This window comes from Astyanax mexicanus, chromosome 22 (genome assembly GCF_023375975.1).
Source record: "Astyanax mexicanus isolate ESR-SI-001 chromosome 22, AstMex3_surface, whole genome shotgun sequence".
NCBI lineage: Eukaryota > Metazoa > Chordata > Actinopteri > Characiformes > Acestrorhamphidae > Astyanax > Astyanax mexicanus.
In genome coordinates, this window is record NC_064429.1 from 26,325,453 (window position 1) to 26,343,387 (window position 17,935).

Below are 17,935 nucleotides of genomic sequence, written 5' to 3' on the forward strand. Positions count from 1 at the left end.
CAGATAGCTTTAGCCATTACCTAACAGCTCTTTGTGACATTTCTGTGCTGGTATAAAGAAATGCAGCGGTTCTCTTTAATGATGGCCGCTGTACGTGAGTGAAAGCTCCATATGCGGATTGGCTCGAGCTCGCCCAATGAGCCGTTTGACAATAGGCCTCATGCTACATTTCCACATTTTCCAGTGAAGAAGCTAGCCTGCCATTAGCCTTTTATTGTAGAGAAGTAGTGTGTTCGGATACAGTTATACCCACAGTCTATTTATCATATATATATATATATATATATATATATATATATATATATATATATATATATATATATATATATATATATATATATATATATATATATATATATATGTAAGATTTATGACAAGCGATATCAATGATCAATGGAAGTGGGTTTAAATAAGTGCGATAGGGCTGCATCCCTTCATTTATACAAGTGCAACACATCGCTATAGTATTTCCTATAAAGACCACCTTTGTATGTTTCTAGTGAGTTTGGGTTCCTTAAACCTTCGCGCGGGCACATGTTTTCGGTTCTACACGCGGCATAAAGTGACACGAGACGTGCTGTGATAAAGACTGGCTGCCTCCTTTCGCTTTACCACAGAGGGCTGTGGGAGAGTGAGTGAAGATGTGATGGGGAGGATTTGAAGTATGAAGAGCTTTGTGGCCGGCTCCTTTCATTCTCTGACCACAAACACTCCCGTTCTCAAACAAACTGGACCCCCTCCTCCTCCTTCACCACCACCAGCTAGCCGTGAAAGATCAGCTGACCCCAGGGTCTCCGTCCACTCTGTCCAGTTCGGACCGAATTAAGGCACCACCTACCCCCTTCTTCTAAAATCTCCCTGCCACAGCTAAACATAGAATCCCTGCTATTCTTTAGAGATATCATCAACGCATGCAAGCTAAGCTGGACACGGTAAAGGATGGGTGGGTGTTTTTTTTTTGGTGTGGGGTGGTGGGTTCTGCAGTGCAGATGAAATATTTTGGAAGAGCATGTGGCGACGGTTCGGATCATGCTGCATTCTAATGACTCAAAACAGACGGGAAGAAAGACAGGAGGAGAGGAAGAAAAAAAAAACACGTCCTGGTTTCTAATGGATGGAAGACGCGAATACCACCCAAATTTCTCATTCAGATTAAGACCGTGCGTTTCTGCTTTGCCTTTGAAGAGAGAGGGGCCAGGTCATTCTGAAAGAAAGGCAGCTCCACGGACCCCCTCCCTCAAACCACCCCACCACCGCCCTCCTCCATCTCCCTCTCTCTCTCTTCGTATCCTCAACCCCCTAACCCCCTTCGTTTGGAACACACACACATACACCGGCATATTCTCCAACAGTCTGGCTTTGCTTTGGGCTCCAGCTTCTGCACCACGGAGTAGAAAAAGAAAAAGCTTTGTTTGCACCAGGCCAAGGCCATGTAGGCCTATTTGCAAGGAATAGCGAATATAAACGCAGACCTCACCAATTCCACATACGGCAAATTTGGAAATTTGCTCAATAGCCATCAAGGCAACGCTGATGATATTTTATTGTGGCTATAAACTGTGTTGTGATTTTTCAGATAATTCATAATTACATGTTTCTTTTTTTTTTCAGTAAAAGTATACCATCCCAGTAATGCATTATACTATACCAGGACAGCGACTGAAAAAATGCATGTCCACAAGGTCTTGGTATTACTGGTGCTATATTCCCCACGGCTCGTTTTTTCCCCAAGAATACTTCAAGCCTCCGACTCCAGCCCGCGTTAGGTGGAGGAATGCGCGTGAATTTATCAAACGGCCAAACTACAGCGACTAGAGGCCAGACAGGCAGGATAAAGGGCGGAGAGGAGCAGAACACACTGCCACATAATACCTCTGTCACCAGCCGGCCAGTATGGAGGGGATGAAAAATACCCTTCCACAAAACGCTCCAGTCATTTATTATCAAAGAAAATAGAAGCCATGCTGAGAAATTAGTCAAATAAAAACGAAATTAGAGCGATATTAACAACAACATAATTCACCAAGCCTGTCAGGAGCAGACCGGCCACTTCAGTGCAGTCCCTATACGCGCCTATATATATATATATATATATATATATATATATATATATATATATATATATATATATATATATATATATATATAGATATATAGATATATAGATATAGATATAGATATAGATATATAGATATAGATATAGATATATATATATAGATATAGATATATATAGATAGATAGATAGATAGATAGATAGATAGATAGATAGATAGATAGATCTATCTATCTATCTATCTATCTGTAGCTCTTCTTATTAATAAAATATATTTATTTAGAAATTTGTTATATGTTTATCTACAACTGTGAAATCGTACAGTATTCAGACAGGCAGGCTGGTAAAGTGTGTGAGTCTGTGTGTAAAGACGTGCCCTGAATAGCAAATCTCAAGCCGGATTTGAAAGGTTATTTAAGGATAATAATTGCAGTCGACAGTAGGTGGTCCACTAAATATACAAAACCAAATCATCTTAAGTAATCAATAAACAATTTAATTAAAAAATCTAATTAATAAACTAATATAAATAAATATATATAGTTATGCTTTGTATGCTATATTTCAGTTCATAACCTACTTATTAATACATTTCAATCACACTTACTAATTAATAACAAACACAGAGAGTTGATTTTATTGTGTGCTGGACTGTGTGCAAAAGGGAAAAATCTAATAAACTTTTTTTTTGCTGTGAAAGTGTGTAAGTATGAAAAATGGGTCAGCGTTACATTTGGTCGCAGCGTGAAGTGTAATTGCAACAAAGTGCTGCTGATTAAAAATGAGGAACTCTCTGACTGCGGTGGCGCAGGCGCAAACCCATCTGCTGTGTATTAGAGGGAAGTAAGCAGTAAATATCGCTGCATATTCAGGCAGTTCTTACAGGTATGGAGGACCGCTGCGTGCAGACAGGCGAGATGGGTGAGAAAAAAACGGCCGCGTGTTTGCAGGAGTGAATTAACACCCTAATTACAGCCGATGTGTTTGGAAGATCTCACGATAAGCTGACGTCACCGCGCCTCGTTTATCGCGCGCAGACTCAGAGCAGCCAGGGGTTATTTATGGGGGGACTTTTAACAGGTACGTGTCAGGTTATAAATTATTTATATTTATTTTTATTTTAAATGTTAAATTGAATAAGTTGCAAGTAAATATTCTCGATTTAGCTTAGAAAAATTAAAATATTTCTGGTTTACTTTCTGATTAAAGCTTCATTTTCTGCTGTCTCGACCCTCTTTCTCGCTTTTCCTTTCAAAGCAAACTTTGCCCCCCCCCCCCCAACACACACACACTTTGGCTCCCCCTATTTTCCCTGTCGTAGTGTATTTTTTCCAAAGCCCAACACGAAATGCTAGCTCTCCACCTTAAACGCTACGTGTTGATTAATTTGTTGGTAATGACAGCCGGACTCATCCACTTTCTCTCTCTCTCTCTCTCTCTCTCTCTCTCTCTCTCTTACACACACACACACACACACACACACATTGGTCCATCCTCTTCTCTCTCTAGCGTTTTATTTTTTTCCCCATAGCGCCCTCCCCCTCCTTTTTTTTCTCCTCTCCCTTCTGCACAAACCCAAAAGGACGCGGGCACGCGCGCGCACTCCTACGAGCGCGCGCACGAAGCCCCAAACTCACATGCGCGTCCGAAAAAAAGGGGAGGACAAAAAATGAAAACAAATTTCTTACTTCTTTTTTTGCTGGACCTCCGTGATGATGGTCGCCGTGGTCCTGCTCAGGGAAGGAAGAACGCATGAAGAGTTCAGGAAGAAGAAGTTGAAGGAAGAAACGGCGTCGTTAGCTGAACGTCCGAGCCAAGCTCCGTCGGTCTCAGGCGTGCATTTCGCAGCCCCCCGTCCCTCCATAGCCCAACGCTTTGAGTGAAGTGCAGTGCAGATTGAGACATATTGAGCCCCCTTTAAGGGGGGATCATTTCATGTGGGAGGTTGGACGCAAAGTTTGGACTCGTGACTGGCATTCCGGAGAGACATGCATATTTTAAAACAACAAAGCAAGATAGAGACGGGGTGGGGAGGAGGAGGAGGAGAAGGAGGAGGAGGAGGAGGAGGAGAAAAAAACTAAAAAAAAAAAAAAAACTTGGAAAGAACTCACTAAGTGATAAACAGCTGTCATTGTTGGACACGATTTTGCGCGCGTATTGGGTTGTGTATTCCCCAAGCATTCCCAAAGAATTCTCACGTGCACCAAAGAGGAATCATGTCTCAAAATATTTTGAGAGTTGTTCACAATTGTTTACTCAGTCTGTACAAGTGCTGCCGCTTATTAATCCACCCGTATTTTTCCAGCACTAAAGAGGTGTGTTTACATTGCTTAATGGTCGCTTTAAATAATGCAATTTTATTGTGTCAGATCAACAAGTGCATTTGTAATTTGTTTTAATTTTTTTTAAACTGGTGAACACTTTATTTGTGTAAAACTGAATGAACAAATCAGCAAACATAGCTCGTGGTATGAATTGTCAAAGTGTGTGATTATGGGGGTAGGGGTAGCCCAGCTATAAATAGTCTGTTTACACGAGTAAACAGCTCGAACATGATGTTGCCCAAGTTGTCAATATAAATGCAGTGTAACTCTGTTAACATGTGCTGACTGACTACCATTAAAAAGCTGCCTACATGTGTTGGCAGAAATGATGGCTAAGAGTAAAGAAGAAAATGCATGGTGTTGAGTTAGATATCTCTTTCAGTTGTCAGTGGTGGTCCATGGGTTAGGAATGCTAATAAGACCCCCTCCTCCTTCCCTCTTCTCACCTCTTCTCTTCACTCCTCTTCTCTCTCTCTCTGTCTCTCTCTCTCATCCTCCTCCTCCTCGTCCGTGTCGTCTCATTCCCCTTTCTCTCAGCTGGCAGAAGGGATCGATAGCTGACCCGATGGTTTGGCCACTGCTTTATTTATCTGACCAGGCAATGATATTATCAGCCTTGAACGTTATATACAGCAAACGTCTTCCTAAATCAACACAAAGGGATCGCTTACACAGCGTTCTGGGCTTTCTCGCCTGCCTCCCTCACACCAGGCCCGACCACACACACACACACACACACACAAGCGTGCACACATGCATGTTGAGGCGTCGCCTTATGTTACGTTCACAACTGGGGATATTTTATATCCTGTTGTGTTGGATTTGATCCATGGCTTAAAGCTCCGCCGCGGAAGGAGAATTACGCAGTGATCAGAGAGGATGTTAACAGTAAATGCAGCGTCACCCCAGGTTGCCTGCATATGGTCTCAGGGTGCAAACAGGCACGTTTTATGCGAAATAAGTTCACAACAGAAACCAGCACACATCGATAATGATCAGTGTTGTTATCGTTGTTCTTGCTTGCATTGACCTTGCTCTTAATTTGAACACACGCGATAGATTGAAACATTGAAGTTGGGATTTTTACGGATATATATTTATACAGAGAAATGGGCATCCAGATAGAGAAATGGGTAGATGGATGGATGGATGGATGGATGGATAGATAGATAGTTTTAGCGTTTGAGCTTTAAGCATGCACAAAAATAAAACACGCAGTTGGACAGACAGACAAAACAAGACCAAAATATATGTTGAGCAAAGCTGCTGTATTTCCAGTTCCACATGCAACGTGAAGTGAATTTTAAATTTCGTTTGAAAAATAGAAAGGCACAATTATAGGTATGTAAGTTTTGTAACTTTTTTGTGTGTGGTGTGCCAGCAACTTGAAAACGTTTCTGTTCACCTTCAGAGGCTTTGCATAAGTTTTCCAGCCCACAGCCCCAAGCAGGAAACATCAAAACCCATAAAATATGACTATACAGCCAAAAAGTGTCAGATAAACACTCGTCTCTCAGCCAAGCGCAACTAAGCTAATATTTCTGACATACCAAGTCCAGAGAGACCATTAAACATCCTCAACCCACAGAGATGATTTGTTTCCTATAGGAAGGCGTTTGGTGCTCAGTTCCTTTCGATTGCTGGGGTAAAAACTGTCGCGTAAGCGATGACTGACAAAAAAGAAAGAAAAAAAGAGAGGGAAATCTCCGAACAAAACCCAGTGAAGATGTGAGGGCTAAAATATGAGCATGCAGGCTTATCAGTGCAAATCTAATAGAGACCAGAATAGCTCGTTCTTCTTGTGAGCCTATGTAGGCTATATGATTCATGTTCCTTTATGGATAAATCTTGGTTTGTTAATTAGTAACACATGGCACGAATTCAGTCCTTAGCAACTATTGCTTTATATAGCCTCTAGTCTAACAAATGGAAATCTCAATAGAAAGCGCGCTGCTTAGAATGCAACAGAAAAAACGAGATCTTCGGGGATTTTGATCTCATTATTGCTGAACATGAAAGTGCTTGGAGCTTCTGCTCAATGCATTGGTCAACAATTTAGTAGAAACGTTATATAACACTGAGAAGGTTCCTCTCGCCCTTTAATTGTGTTGTTCTTTCTTGTCATATTTTATGGAGCTAAAGGGAATTTGATGCATGACGTTAGGCCTGCATTCACATCACACACATTCAGATATCTGCTGGGTGACTTGCTGAATTTAAACATTGTCGATTTACATGCTTTGTGTTACCACACAAAAGCTCCGTGGAATCCCCTTGGGTATCTCTACTCTCGTTCCTGATCGAGACTAAGCGACTATTTTTCAATTCAAAAACCCTCAACTTGAGAAACATTGAAGGGAAAAAAACAAAACAAGAGCCGTCAAAGAGCTATTGTCTCTGGTCCTTTGGGGTAATCAATCAAAAACGTCTGTGCTCTACGTGGTCTTACGGCTGTTTCACTCCCAGCTTGCTTCATAAAACCAGTCTACATGGTGAGCCAGGCTTGCTTTAGTAATATTCTGTTTGTCTAATGCGAACAATTAGGCTCTGACAAATATAAACAGAAGCAGCATGAGCTTGCATATACTCTTATTCATCTTCATCAGCCAGAAGCACTGAGCTCTTAAGACAAAATAAAAGCGAAAGGAAACGAAATGTAGGATTTCGTTCCTGTCCATTGCACCAAAATATAAATAGACATCCAACTTTTGGGTGGTGTTTGACAACCCTCTTGCTCTCAAACTTTATACCTCAGAGAGATTACAAAATCTCGACCTTATAAGCAATCGATGATATGCACGAGGAGGAAAAATGCCAACGTCAGCATTGCCTAACAAATCTTATTTATTTATTCGCACGAAAACAGTCTGGATTCATAATAACTGCATACTTTAGCTTAGGTAAACCTCTGCTGTAGCACAGCAGAGCAAAGCCCACATGAGGGAAGGCAGGCAGACCACTTTCCAAAAAGTTGGTCTTCTCCAAAAGCCACATTTGACAAATTCACTAATACTGAGTGCAGTAGACTTGCAGCATAATCGCTTCCCTGCAAAAGTGAAAAAAAAGAAAAAAGAAAAAAACTCCCATCATTTCCAGCCCCAGAACATGAGAGCTGGAGTGCAGATGTGGGAATACGAGCAGGGGGACAATCGCGCGAGAAAACAAGCAGGTTTTCCACTTCCCATAGTCGTGCCCAATGGTTTGAGGCCGAACACGAATTTCTCACTGTCTTTGTACAATACATCACATTTAGTGCTCGCTATCGAGCTATCGCCTCGCATGCAGCGGTGTACGTTTCCTAGATTGATCACGCATAACTGCTGCTGTGAAACACTCGTAGCCCCACAGCAAAATAACATTAGTGGATGTTTTTTCTTTCTTTTTCTTTTTCTCATCTGTAGTGACAGGCTTCGTCTCTTTATATCAAGCCCCACTGTCTCTCTCTCTATCTCTCTCTCTCTCCTTGAACAACCCTTTCAATCCAGCCTGGGAAAAATATGAAACATTAATGTGCTGAAGCAGGCGCTGGAGCAACGTCACACAAATCGTATTCAGCGCACTATACCAGCTGTGTCTACAGCTAATATAGAGTACAGCTAAGAAACCAACAACAACACAATGCATGTGCTGGAGATGAGATGATTCACAGAAACAATTAAATACCCGTGTTTTAGGAAAGCCATATGAGCTATTATTATTAATATTATTATTATCATTATCATTATCATTATTATTATTATTATTATTATTATTATTATTATTATTATTATTATTATTATTATTATTATTACTTCTATTTTTACATTGCAAAATTAGGACATTTATATGACAAAACTGCAGCATTGGTAACTCTTGGTAAGATGCTTTTAAAGCATAAAATCATGTGGTGCAATTCAGCACGTGTATGTTGCAAAATAAGCTAAAACAAAGAGGTATGAATTACAAAAACAAAGAAGACCCCAGAAATAGCTAAACACAAAAATCGTGTGTGATGCAACTGAGCAAGTGCGCAGAGTATAATATAATTGTAATAATTTGCTCTAAGATAACAAAGAACCCCTCAGTATAATTTAAACACATGCAATATTGTGATTCAACTGAGGACATGTTATATATTTATATATATATAATATTTTCTTTTCTTAGATTATCAATCAAGCCTCCGCACATTAAGACCTGGAAATCTTAAAAACAGCTTTAAACGAATATTCTTTTCCTAGGATAAAATACCCCATCCCCCAGTAACATCCGATAAAATTTAGGCATGCATTTGAGCAATTGTGCAATGTAGACTAAAAACAGACTAAAATAAAGACGTTTGCATTGGGAAAAATTAAGCCTCCCTACCATAATTTGAAAATCTTGAAAATCGTGAAAACAGCCAAAAACGAATAATTTTGGCTTAAAATAACAACAAGCACCCGTTAAACATCCAAAAATTGCATGATGCAATTAAGCATATGTCTAATGTAGATTAAAACCTAAAACTTTAATAAAATACACAACACTATAAAGGAATCCCCCACTAACATCTGAACACCTGCATTGTGTGATGCAATTGTGCCCATATGTGTGAAGTAGGTTGAAAAACACACTAAACGATAACAAATTGCAAATCATCTAAACATCTGAACACCTGAACAAGACCCACATAAAACGTGCTGAGAGTGAGACATAGTTGCCTATTTCTTTTTTAATAGTATAGTCACCATCACACAACTTCATCAAGCGACCCTTCTGCACAAGCATATCATGGATTGAGCAAAATGGAAGCAACAACCAATAAAAAACAAATAAAGAAAAAAAACGAAACAACGAAAATATCAAGACGAAACAAACAAAAATGTATTTGAAAAATGATATATTAAAAGTGCTTTTGATTTCTCGTCTTTCCTCTTTGACTGATGATTGACTCATACACACACACACTCTTGCTCGCTCTCAAACACACACAACCAAGAAAAGAAAAGAAAAAGTTTCACCGGTGTCCTCTCCTTAAAATGTCCATGAGGTCAGTTTTTTCATTCTTTTTCTCTTTTTTTGCCGCAGTTGCATGTCCATAGCTTCAATTAGGAGGAATGGAGGAGGGGGATGGGGGCAAGTTCAACCATCAGTGATATTGTCATTGCGATTAGACTCTTAGATTCTTATTTGTCTAAAATTTTCTTTATTATTTTTTTGTTCTTTAACGTTTTTTTAAATTCTCACTTCAATTTTAATTCTTGGAGAACATAGCTTCAACAACATATATCGCACTCATTATAAGAAGCAAAAGGTTATATCAAAAAATCATTAGTATAGAATCACAGAAAAAAAACTGGTTTAGAACCAGAAAAAAATACAAAACAGAGATACATAGACACAGGACATTTCTTATAATTGCTTGGAAACATTACTTTCCTGCTAAGTCTTCGTTTTTTACTGCGCATATGATGTTCTTCAATTTATCTGTACGTATTTTGTTTTTGTGGGGTTTTCTGTTCTTTTGTACAAAAAAGGAAAATAAAGACTAGTATTTTACAAAATGGAGCATGTTCTTGATGATGGCAATGGATTTACAAGGGAGTAAAGTCCAGTTCTTTCATCTTTATACATTACGTATTCCACCTCGGTCCGAGAAGACAACAGAAGAAAACAAAAAAAAAGCAAAAAACAAAGACGAGAGAGGGGAAAAACAAGTCTTCCAGGGTGAGCAGAAACCAGGTCCTATATATAGTCTTCTTGAAAGAGGGCTTCAGAGTTTTTTTTGGTCCTTCATGTCTCTCTCTCTCTCTGTTTCTCGTTTTTGTGTGTGTATTCACTCGCTCATTGGGATCATTGAATGGACATGTAGGGCCAGTTGAAGCTGCTCCCGGATAATAACATATCCCTGATGAGGGTTTCAATGGGAGTTTTACCTACCAAGCGAACGAAGAACAGCTGTTCAATTACGGACGAGGAGACGGTGCGCAGAGAAGGCAGCCGGAGCAGGAGCTTCCCAAAGCGGCTGGGCTGGTTCGGGTACTGGCTCCTCACGTACTCCTCCAGAGCGCACTGGGACTTCTCCTGTAGGCTTTCGATGTGCGCCGCGTCCGACAGGCCACAAGCGTCTGGTCAGGCAGAAGAACACCCCAGGCGCACGTACAAACACACAAACAAGAAGAAAAAAGACCAGGTTAGCGTTCAGCACGGACGCTCCAAAAGCTGAGGTGAACACACACCCACACACACTCACGTAGGCTACACACACATACACACCACACCAACGCAAACACCATGCATCACGCAGCGCACGAGGAGCTCCGTCATTATAAATAAACAAGGCGAGTGCGCAATCCCTCAAACAGCGACGCGACGGATTTCCCCGCGTGGCACAGGAGATACCACACGCGCGCTCGTAAATCAGACCCAACAAACCAGTCCGAATCCCCAGCCCCTTGTGTGGCTTCTCAAAGCCTCGCTGTCTGAGCGCGCCTGGCTAACTATAGCTGGAGAGCGAGGACAAGGCGGCCATGTTTGGGCTAAAAGCATAAAAATGCAGTCGCGGGCTTAAAAAATGGGTCTGGATATGTTAATATAAGAAGTATGACCTAATTACAGTACAGACGATATCGAGTCATTTCTCTAATACCCCTATTTCCACCACCAGCCAACCCTCGCACACACCTGAGACAAGGCCGCTAGAAGCAGGAAAATTTATGACTAGGGATTTTTCCGTGGACACAATTACAACATTTTAGGAATATTATACACATTACTTGAAGAGAGAAGATTAAGACCCAAATTCTTGAGTATAAACAGTCCAGTCCAGAAATTAAGTTTACCTCAGTTGTATTGATAATTGATTGTATACAATAATGTAGCGTGTATATTCTTTATATTATGGTTAAATGTTTTCTAATAGGCTCGCTGTTAATTCGGTCAGCGAAGACATAATGTGCACAATGTAAACACCACATTAGAACCGGAAACTATTTTTAAAAAAACGAAACAGTACTATTTATGATAATTAGTATATGACAAAAGTGTGACACCTCACCAACAGCATTACTGAGATTGACCCTAATTGCAGTGGACTGTAAAGCACTCAGGTTCAGTACAATGACCTTCTACACTTCTGAACTGTGAAGTCCAGGCTGAAACCTCCCAGTTATGTGACCTCATGCTCTGGCTTTCTCCTCTCGTGCTGTATGTGCAAATAGCAGACTCGTGAGGAAAAAGAATACTTCAGTGTGCAATTAATGTAGAGAAGTAAGTGAACGTCAGAAAAGACGTGTGTTAATAATTTATGCGTCTAACTTAATAAGACACAAAACACACCTAGGCCTAGACGAGAAGATCCAGACCATCTTCTGGACCGTGGTGCTGCTCTTTACATATTCACAGATCACAAATATGAATTAAAATATTAGGAATCAAATATATTTACATATTTTAAAATTCAGCACATGGCAATACCAGATCACTGTTCATTAGGTTTTAGCTCTTTCCACTCAAATAGCGTTGAACAGCGATATTTACCTAGTTTCCAGTTTAAATGTAACTACACCTGAACTGGGATTTGGTGTGAGCAGACCAAATCTATTTATTTCGGTTCATTTCCCAAAACCAAATGCAGAACGTTGGACTCAACTCAGAGCAGCTGAATGGTAACTAAGGTTGATAACTAAGGTCCATCTCGAGCCTGACGTCATTACTAGAAAGACTGAATGATGGCGTTTGAATTTATTATGAGATAAAAGCAAACAGACGAACGATAAAATTAAAGAAAACAAACGCCCATTTCCACTACTTTCACTACAAACACTACGTGCTTCTGAAAGCCATGCCAGGTCATACAATGCCCCAAAGACTGCGGCCTATTAACTCAAACTGTAAAGCTGAGCGCATTTAATACCATTTTTAATGAAAAAGCATGACAAATAAATTTGGCGACGAGCAGCTTTTTTTAATGTCAGCTTCTCCACATGGCAGTGTAATAAACCACAAAGTGGGGAATTTGCACGCGATGAAATATTTCCTTCGCTGCCACTTTGGCCACCAATCAACTCGTGTTTTTGGGATGGTTGTAGCAAACCATACAGATGCATACTGTGATCGTTAGCGTTATACATGTTAATAAGATAATGATAAGAGGTTAGATAAGATAAGATATTATGGCGAGGTTCAAAGACCAAAATCACAAACTACAATTGTGGTGCATGCACGTGAATAATGAATGAGATTTGTGAAGCTCTATTTTGACAAACATTTTTTTTAAAAGCTCTTTTACACTTAAAAAATAATGTTCACGGTTTTTAACGTTTTTGTAAAAAAAAATAAAATAAAAATATTTTTCGCAATTAAAAGGCAAAAGTAATAGGCATATATATATATTATGTTTTGGTAATATTTATAAAACATTTCTATAATTTTCAGTCTACAACAATTAGGGATTTTGGGAAAAATGCACATCCGCGTCAGGAAGTGTTTTGAGATTTCGGGCCTACGATTTACGTTTTTTTAACGGACGCCATTATTTAAACGTTATTCTGGACAGTTAGAGCTAAAATAATTATGCAGAATATTTCCTGTAGCATTATAATTTAGTAGTGACTAAATCTTTTATAAACAAATCACTCTTTTGAGACGATGAGTTTTTTTTCTTTAAAAGAAGCTTACATTTACAAAAACGCAATTTTACGGAATTGTAAAAGTTCATCATTGCCTCAGAATAGACACTGACTTATTTAGCAGCCTACTCTCAGAATTATAATCTAACATAGGCCTGTGATTTACATATTATTTTGGAATCAGCATTTATGCTATTGATGCACCTCACATTTGCTAAATAGAGCTTGTGTTTTTAAAATGTCATCCTGCTATTTTTATACTAAAGTAAAAAATACTAAATTACACAGCGTATATGTTATGCGCCTCTCTGTGTGAATGCTGTTTGCTCAAAACAGCAAAAAACATCGAGTTCTAGCTTTAGCTCTAGCTCCCCGGTCGCCCGCGGCCTCGAGCACACACACTCATACACACACTTTCTCAGATATACACACATACAAGAGCCCCCAGACTCACCCGAGGTGAAGAGCACGATGGCCTTGATGCAGCTGTACTCCGCCGAGTCGACGTGCAGCGCCTTGAGCTTCTCCACCTGCTCCTGGAAGATCCGGATGTGGTCCATGAAGGCCACGACGCGGTCCGCGGACATGGGCGACGCGTGCAGGCCGGCGGCTGCGAGCAGCGGCGCCACGTGCAGCGGCATGGAGCACTGAGCCGCGTTCAGCACGAACAGCTCGCTCCACGTGAGTCTAAGTAGGGACACCTGGTCGGTGATCTGCAGGTCGGGGAAGAAAGGGATGTTCCGGGCCCACTCCACTGCGCTGAAGAGCAGGCGCGCAGCCAGCTCGCAGATGTTCTCGATGCCCATGATGTTGTTGGGCTGCATGCACTGGCTGCCGTAACGGGACGTCGGGTAGGGCTCGGCCCGCAGCAGCAGCGAGATGTATCCCGAGAGGTAGCAGTGGCCGTTCAGGGGGTCCCCATTGGTGAGCGCGTACTGGCCCGGGTTCGGCTGGGTCGGGGGCATCCTTCCTCGCTGAACCGCTGACGGAAAGAAAGAGAGGGAGAGGAAATGTGCATCCAGAACTGAGAAACATCATTCAATGTGAATGTTTTTTTTGGTGGGGATCTACAAAATCGATCTATTTTATGTTTGCGGGGTAAATAAAAATATAACAGTTTATACGGGAACTTATATTTGATGCCGTTCTAGGACCATAGCCTCGGCGAAGTGGCAGTGTTTACGTTTGCAATTGTTAAATTTGCACGTACATATACATAAAGATGGGCACACTTATACACTAACTTTAAGCACGATGGTGCTTGGAAAACACATCACGCTAAAATCGTTCATATTTAATTGAGCAGGCGACCGAATCTTGACTATAAGCATCAAAACAGCTTAGGCTGCGCACACATAGCCTACATAACCCGTTTCTTCTACTCTACTGCCTACTATACATGCCCCCCACGCTCAGTAGTAGTCTATAGAGCAAAGTAAACACACTGCCATTTAAACTGCATGCTAAATATACTAACACTATATTGTGCTGTAATAGTAAACACGTGATTTGATATATAGGTCGAAAGCTGTGTTAGCTTTGGTGTAAATCCAGGACAATGCCTGAGCTTTCTAATTCAAATAAATGCAAATGTGGAGAGCAAAATAACAACACCTTAGAAAACGGGTTTGGACCAAAATACAGCTGTGCTGCACTCTGCTGACATAAGTGCTGTGCATAAGTTGGTACCGCCATTGTTCACATGGCTTTGAGGTTGAAACAGGCCTCTACTTACACACACACACACACACACTAGGCTACTCAGCCACCAAACACACACAGACACACTCAAGTTCCCATCATTAATTTGATTTGAATTATGTAGCCAAACAACTACACAATAGTACACACTTTTGCTAAAATTAAACTAAAAGTATGTATATATTTTTATACACATATACACTCACACACACACACACACACACACACCCTGACCCTCGAGTTCAAGCATAGCTCTCACATACCGTGCAGTTAAGCGAGTTACAATGAATGCACGTATATGTATTGCCTGTGGGCTCATCTTCATGCCATCAAAACATGTAAACAAAACGCATAAACGCGTGTCTAGTGCAGCTCTATCTCTAGAAGGGATACGAATAAAATAACCTACACACACACTTTCTCGATAGTGTATATGTGTACATATGCAGAGCGCGACCTTTACATAACACTGCTCGGCAAGATGGTCTGTGGAATATAGCAATTCTACTACTATAGCCTATAACGTGTAAGTGCTGGAGAGACAGAAAAAACACTAAATTTGTTTTCTGGTTTGATGTAAACAAAAATGTCAACATTAGTTAGGATAATGAACATATATTCACCTTCGCGCCGCATGCCCACTTTTAAGCATTTCTTGAGCCGGCAGTATTGGCACTGGTTGCGGTGGTGCTGGTCAATAGGACAGTTCCTGTTGGCACGGCATGTGTACGTTAAGTTCCTGCGCACGCTTCTCTTGAAGAAACTTTTGCAGCCCTCGCAGGTGAACTGACCATAATGTTTGCCGCTCGATTTGTCGCCGCACACCACACATTCGATGTGCTGCTGGCTTTGCGCCGAGTTCTGGCTGCCCTTGTCTCCGGCCGTGCCTGGGGTGGACGGCGGCCCCGGCTGGCTGGGGGTCTGCGGGGTGTGCGGCGCCGCCGACGCCGCCTGCTGCTGCTCCCTTGCCGGCTGGGCCGCCGGGTTGGGCCCGCTCGGAGCTCCACCGGCCACGTCGTCCTGCGGATCGCGCCAGACGCTAACTACCATTGCCATATCTCGGGCCCAGGGAAAAAAAGTGCTTTCAAGCGAACACGGCTCGCTCGGGTCTCGGAGCTTGGGGAAGGAAAAAACTGGGAGAACGGAAAGAGAGAGATAGATAGACAGGGAGTGAGAGAGAGAGAAAGAGATGAACGAGTCAAGCCGGAGCGGTCAATCTCATAGCAAAAGAGGAGAAGAGAAAGGGAGAAAGAGAGAGATAGGGTCGAGGTGGGAGTAGGAGTCTAAAACGATCGCTGCATTAAACAATAAAATAAAATAAAAAAATAACAGAATGAACGGAGGGTGGATGAAGATGAAGAAGAAGGCAAAGCCCGATCAGGATAAAGAGCTGTCGGGAGGCCAGTTCCACGGTAAATTGCAGTCAGCCATTCGGGTGCCCCGGTCGCGTGGAGAAAGAGAGTCCCAAAAATAGAAAAACGGAAAAAATGTTTTTTTTTTTTTATTTTATTATTAATATTTCGGTTGTTGCTTCTGTTGCTGTTGTCGCGCAGAAATATCTCAGTTCATGCACTCGGCGTGGACGTGGAGGCGAAAAGCAAAGCTCTCTCCGGCGGATCCGCGATCCAAAGTGCGGCGCGAGATAAATTCCCGTCTTTTTTTCTCCCCTGTTCCTTTCTCCGTCCTCGCCGCTGCTGGAGAGAAGGAAACGCCGAAGAGCTATCTATGTTCATGAATAAAGCTCATCTGGTCCAAGCTCCAAAAAAAGAAAAGAAAAAAGAAGAGAAGACCCCCAAAAACACACGCACGCACACACACTCTCACACACTCGCACACACACCGACAGCAACGTCGCCCGAGTGCCTATGCAGTTTCACCTCTTCCAGTCGGAGCGGAGCGAGGATAAAGAGCGAGAAGGAGAGAGAGAGGGGGAGAGAGCGAGCGAGAGAGAGAGAGAGAGAGAGAGAGAGAGCGAGAGAGCCAGAGCGAGAGCCAGCCAGAGCCAGAGCGAGGGAGAGACTCACACTGAGAGAAAGAGAGGGAGAGTGGGAGATAGAGAAAGAGAGAGAAAGGAAGAGAGAGAGGAAGAGAGAGAGAGGACAACACACAACACAACTAATAGAATATGCAACGAATGGAGAAGGAGAAGAAGATGGTGATGAAAAAGAAGAGGAGGAATAAGAACAAGAAGAAGGAGAAGAAAAAAGAAGCCCCCGAAAAAATGCACGCGCTTGGACGGGAGGAGCGGAGGAGCAATGTTTCCGAAACGGAGATCCGCGCGAATGTCTGTATATAGTGAACTTTGACACTACTATTGAAACTGACACGTTTCTATGGAGATCGCTGCGCCTTATATGGTGCTCGTGTCAAGGAGCCAAGAGAGGGGCTGCTGGCGACTGATAATCAAAGGCGACTGACTGGTCAGAACCCCGCGCGGAGGGGGTGGACGGGTGGGGAGGGTGCTGAGGTTGGGAGAAGGGGGGGGGGGGAGGGGGTGGAGAAAATAGGAGGCTAAGGTTAGCCAAGCCTCCTTCACTCCATTGGTTAGAGTCCTCGTTACTTGCTACCTACGACTGAAGAGGGAGGGAGGATTGTGTGTGTGTGTGTGTGTGCGCGCGCGCGCGCGTGAGTGTGTATGTGTGTGTGCGTATGCGTTCAAGGAGGGAGGGTTGGGGGTTTAGATGGAGATGATGGTGGTGGGGGGTGTATCTGACATGCACGAGTTTTACATTGCGCTATTTACTTAAAAACCTGATTAGAATGAATCATCTATTGTGGTCAAAAGAAAAATAAAGCGAAATACATTGGCTTACAACGAGGGGTTAAAGAAGAGCAAAACAAAAACAAAGCAAAACAAAAACAAAAACAAGAACGACTCTCTTGAAGTTTTAGGAGGAACACTATTGTTCATGAACGGCTGAGTTGGTTTTAAACGCCCAAACGCACCGCTAGACCGACCGCTCGTAGGCGGGTTTGACCACCGCGTGCTCCCGCTATAACCGAGCTGTAATCCGGGTAGAGAGAACCAGGCAGAGGGAGAACGGTGATGCGAAAGAGAGAGAGAGAGAGACATAGAGAGAGACGACAACGGCTCAAGGCTGGTCCTGGATAGGGGATAAAACGATGGATTTGTACGTAAATGGCAAAGCATAGCGTTCTAACGTTTTTAGGTCGTGCTTTAGGTGTGCAAAGCTTCACCCGTGTGGTCGCAGAGACTCGTTACTGGCGGAAGCTGCCGATTGTAACGGACAGCAGAGCGGCTTTAT

The 17,935-nt window shown here is 42.2% G+C and overlaps 1 protein-coding gene and 1 long non-coding RNA gene across 2 annotated transcripts in view; both read right to left on the bottom strand.

Moving 5' to 3' along the window:
- The window catches only part of LOC111191725 (uncharacterized), a 28,269-nt gene extending 20,193 nt beyond the window's left edge, over positions 1–8,076 (bottom strand). The window contains exon 1 of the long non-coding RNA XR_002649617.2: positions 3,742–8,076. This is a non-coding gene — a long non-coding RNA (uncharacterized LOC111191725). The remainder of the gene's footprint in view (positions 1–3,741) is intronic.
- Positions 8,077–9,055: 979 nt separating this feature from the next.
- nr2f1a (nuclear receptor subfamily 2, group F, member 1a) lies at positions 9,056–17,078 on the bottom strand. Its single transcript, XM_007243893.4, has 3 exons — positions 15,293–17,078; positions 13,423–13,950; positions 9,056–10,466 (listed from the first exon to the last, which is right to left on the bottom strand). Exons 1-3 carry the CDS (start codon positions 15,723–15,725, stop codon positions 10,192–10,194), a joined length of 1,236 nt encoding a protein of 411 aa, XP_007243955.1. The 5' UTR covers positions 15,726–17,078; the 3' UTR covers positions 9,056–10,191.
- Between the last annotated feature and the right edge of the window lie 857 nt (positions 17,079–17,935).

Bases quoted from the DNA above. Each gene is read 5' to 3' on its own strand.
- nr2f1a (XM_007243893.4), bottom strand. From the start codon at position 15,725: ATGGCAATGGTAGTTAGCGTCTGGCGCGATCCGCAGGACGACGTGGCC. The intron at 13,951-15,292 runs GTGAATATATGT...TCTTTCCGTCAG, and splicing joins AGTGGGCATGCGGCGCGAAG to CGGTTCAGCGAGGAAGGATG. The intron at 10,467-13,422 runs GTGAGTCTGGGG...CTGCCTGACCAG, and splicing joins CATCGTGCTCTTCACCTCGG to ACGCTTGTGGCCTGTCGGAC.